The 2,019-nt window shown below is 39.6% G+C and overlaps 1 protein-coding gene across 1 annotated transcript in view; it reads left to right on the top strand.

Moving 5' to 3' along the window:
- LOC107580994 (prosaposin receptor GPR37-like) overlaps nucleotides 1-1,811 on the top strand; it is a 7,698-nt gene extending 5,887 nt beyond the window's left edge. The window contains exon 2 of the mRNA XM_016266596.1: nucleotides 845-1,811. Within this exon, the coding sequence (XP_016122082.1) occupies nucleotides 845-1,675 (831 nt within the window). The 3' untranslated portion in view covers nucleotides 1,676-1,811. The remainder of the gene's footprint in view (nucleotides 1-844) is intronic.
- The last annotated feature ends 208 nt before the right edge of the window (nucleotides 1,812-2,019 follow it).

Genomic DNA, 2,019 nt, shown 5'->3' on the forward strand with positions numbered 1-2,019 from the left:
TGATGTGTGTGTGTATATATATATATATATATATATATATATATATATATATATATATATATATGTATATATATATGTATATATAATTAATTGTAACAAATGCCATTTTATTTCATAATTAACTTTTTGGAATTACATTTTTGACAAAAATATTAGTATTTTGCATTCATTGGATTTTGGAATATTTATATGTATAAATGATTATAAACAATCTATAAAAAAATTATTTTATTAAAGTTTTTATTATTTTCTTTATTTAATTATTCTTTTTTTATGTTCATATTTTTTTTCAACAAAAAAAGTAAAAATGTACTTCACATAGTTTATTTTAAGTAACTGCCAAAATTACTTAAAGTTATTTAAATACATAATGAATTTGATGAACACATTTGATATTCTTATTAAAATATATTTTTTCAGACAGAAGTGGAAAATACAGACTTCCCACACCTTTTGATGAATGAATTGCAAATATATATATATATATATTTACAGTAATTTTGATTTTAAAAAATGTAAGTTAAATAAAAAAATGTAAGTACATTAATAGAAATATAAAATTGTATAAAATTATAGAAAATTATACTTAAAAAATTATATTCATGATTTTTTTTTACAATTTTCCAGGCCAGATTTTCCAGGCCTGAAAATCAGTTTTCACATATCTTTACAGTTTTTTCCATATTTTTAATTTATTTGTATAATTTTGTTCAGCATCCGCTTGGTAGTGAAGTATCAGTATTTTTCCAATCCTTTTTATGACCTTTTTTCTTGTTTGTTTTTTGTGAAACTTTTAAACAATATATTTTTTTAAATATTGTGTTTTGTGTTTTTATTTTTCCAGGTGGCGTCTCTCGGCGTGACCACCTTCACCCTCTGTGCGCTCTGCATCGACCGTTTCCGTGCCGCGACCAACGTCCAGATGTACTACGAGATGATCGAGAACTGCACCTCCACCGCCGCCAAGCTGGCCGTCATCTGGATCGGCGCCTTACTCCTCGCCCTCCCCGAGCTCCTGATCCGCCAGCTGGTGTCTGAAAACGGCGACGGCACGCTAGACGACCCGGCGTCTGAACGCTGCCTGATTCGCATCTCCACTTCCCTCCCCGACACGCTGTACGTCCTGGGCCTGACCTACGAAGGTGCGCGTCTCTGGTGGTGCTTCGGTTGCTACTTCTGCCTGCCGACGCTCTTCACCATCGGCAGCTCGGTGGCGACCGCCCGGCGCATCCGTCGTGCTGAACGCGGCTGCGCCAGAGGCAACAAGAAGCAAATCCGCTTGGAAAGCCAAATGAACTGCACCGTGGTCGCACTGGCGATCGTATACGGCGCATGCATGGTTCCCGATAATGTGTGCAACATGGTTTCGGCCTACATGGCGGCCGGGGTCCCGCAGAGCACCATGGCGCTGTTGCATCTGCTCAGTCAGCTGCTGCTGTTCCTGCGCGCGGCCGTTACGCCGGTGCTGCTGCTGTGCCTCTGCAGACCCTTCGGCCGTGCCTTTCTGGAGTGTTGCTGCTGCTGTTGTGCAGACGCGTGTGGGATCGCAGTCCACTCTTCGGCCACAGGCAGCGACGACAACGAGCACGAGTGCACGACAGAACTGGAGCTGTCGCCGTTCAGCACTATACGCCGAGAGATGTCCAACTACACAGCTACTGGATCCCACTGCTGAGTGAACGTGTGTGGATTCCAGTGCCTACTGTACTGTACTGTACTGTACAAGCACATGCTTTTGTCTTACTGTGTAAATACTTTGACCACAACCGGTATGTTGCTCTTTTAAAGAAGGTAATGTAGACTGAAAATTATGTAAGTACTTTTTTTGTATAATTGTCCTTATATATATATATATATATATATATATATATATACTGAACTAGTGACTGCTTTAATTCTGCAGTTTTTTGCACTGCCAAACACTTTAGCTTTCTCTCCAATCTGTTTTCGCACTTTCGTCGCGTCTACACTGGAGGCGATCGACATCGAGTCACTCCGCTTCAAACTGAGTCTGTCTAC

Source organism: Sinocyclocheilus grahami, unplaced genomic scaffold, assembly GCF_001515645.1.
Source record: "Sinocyclocheilus grahami isolate Dianchi unplaced genomic scaffold, SAMN03320097.WGS_v1.1 scaffold33.1, whole genome shotgun sequence".
Lineage (NCBI taxonomy): Eukaryota > Metazoa > Chordata > Actinopteri > Cypriniformes > Cyprinidae > Sinocyclocheilus > Sinocyclocheilus grahami.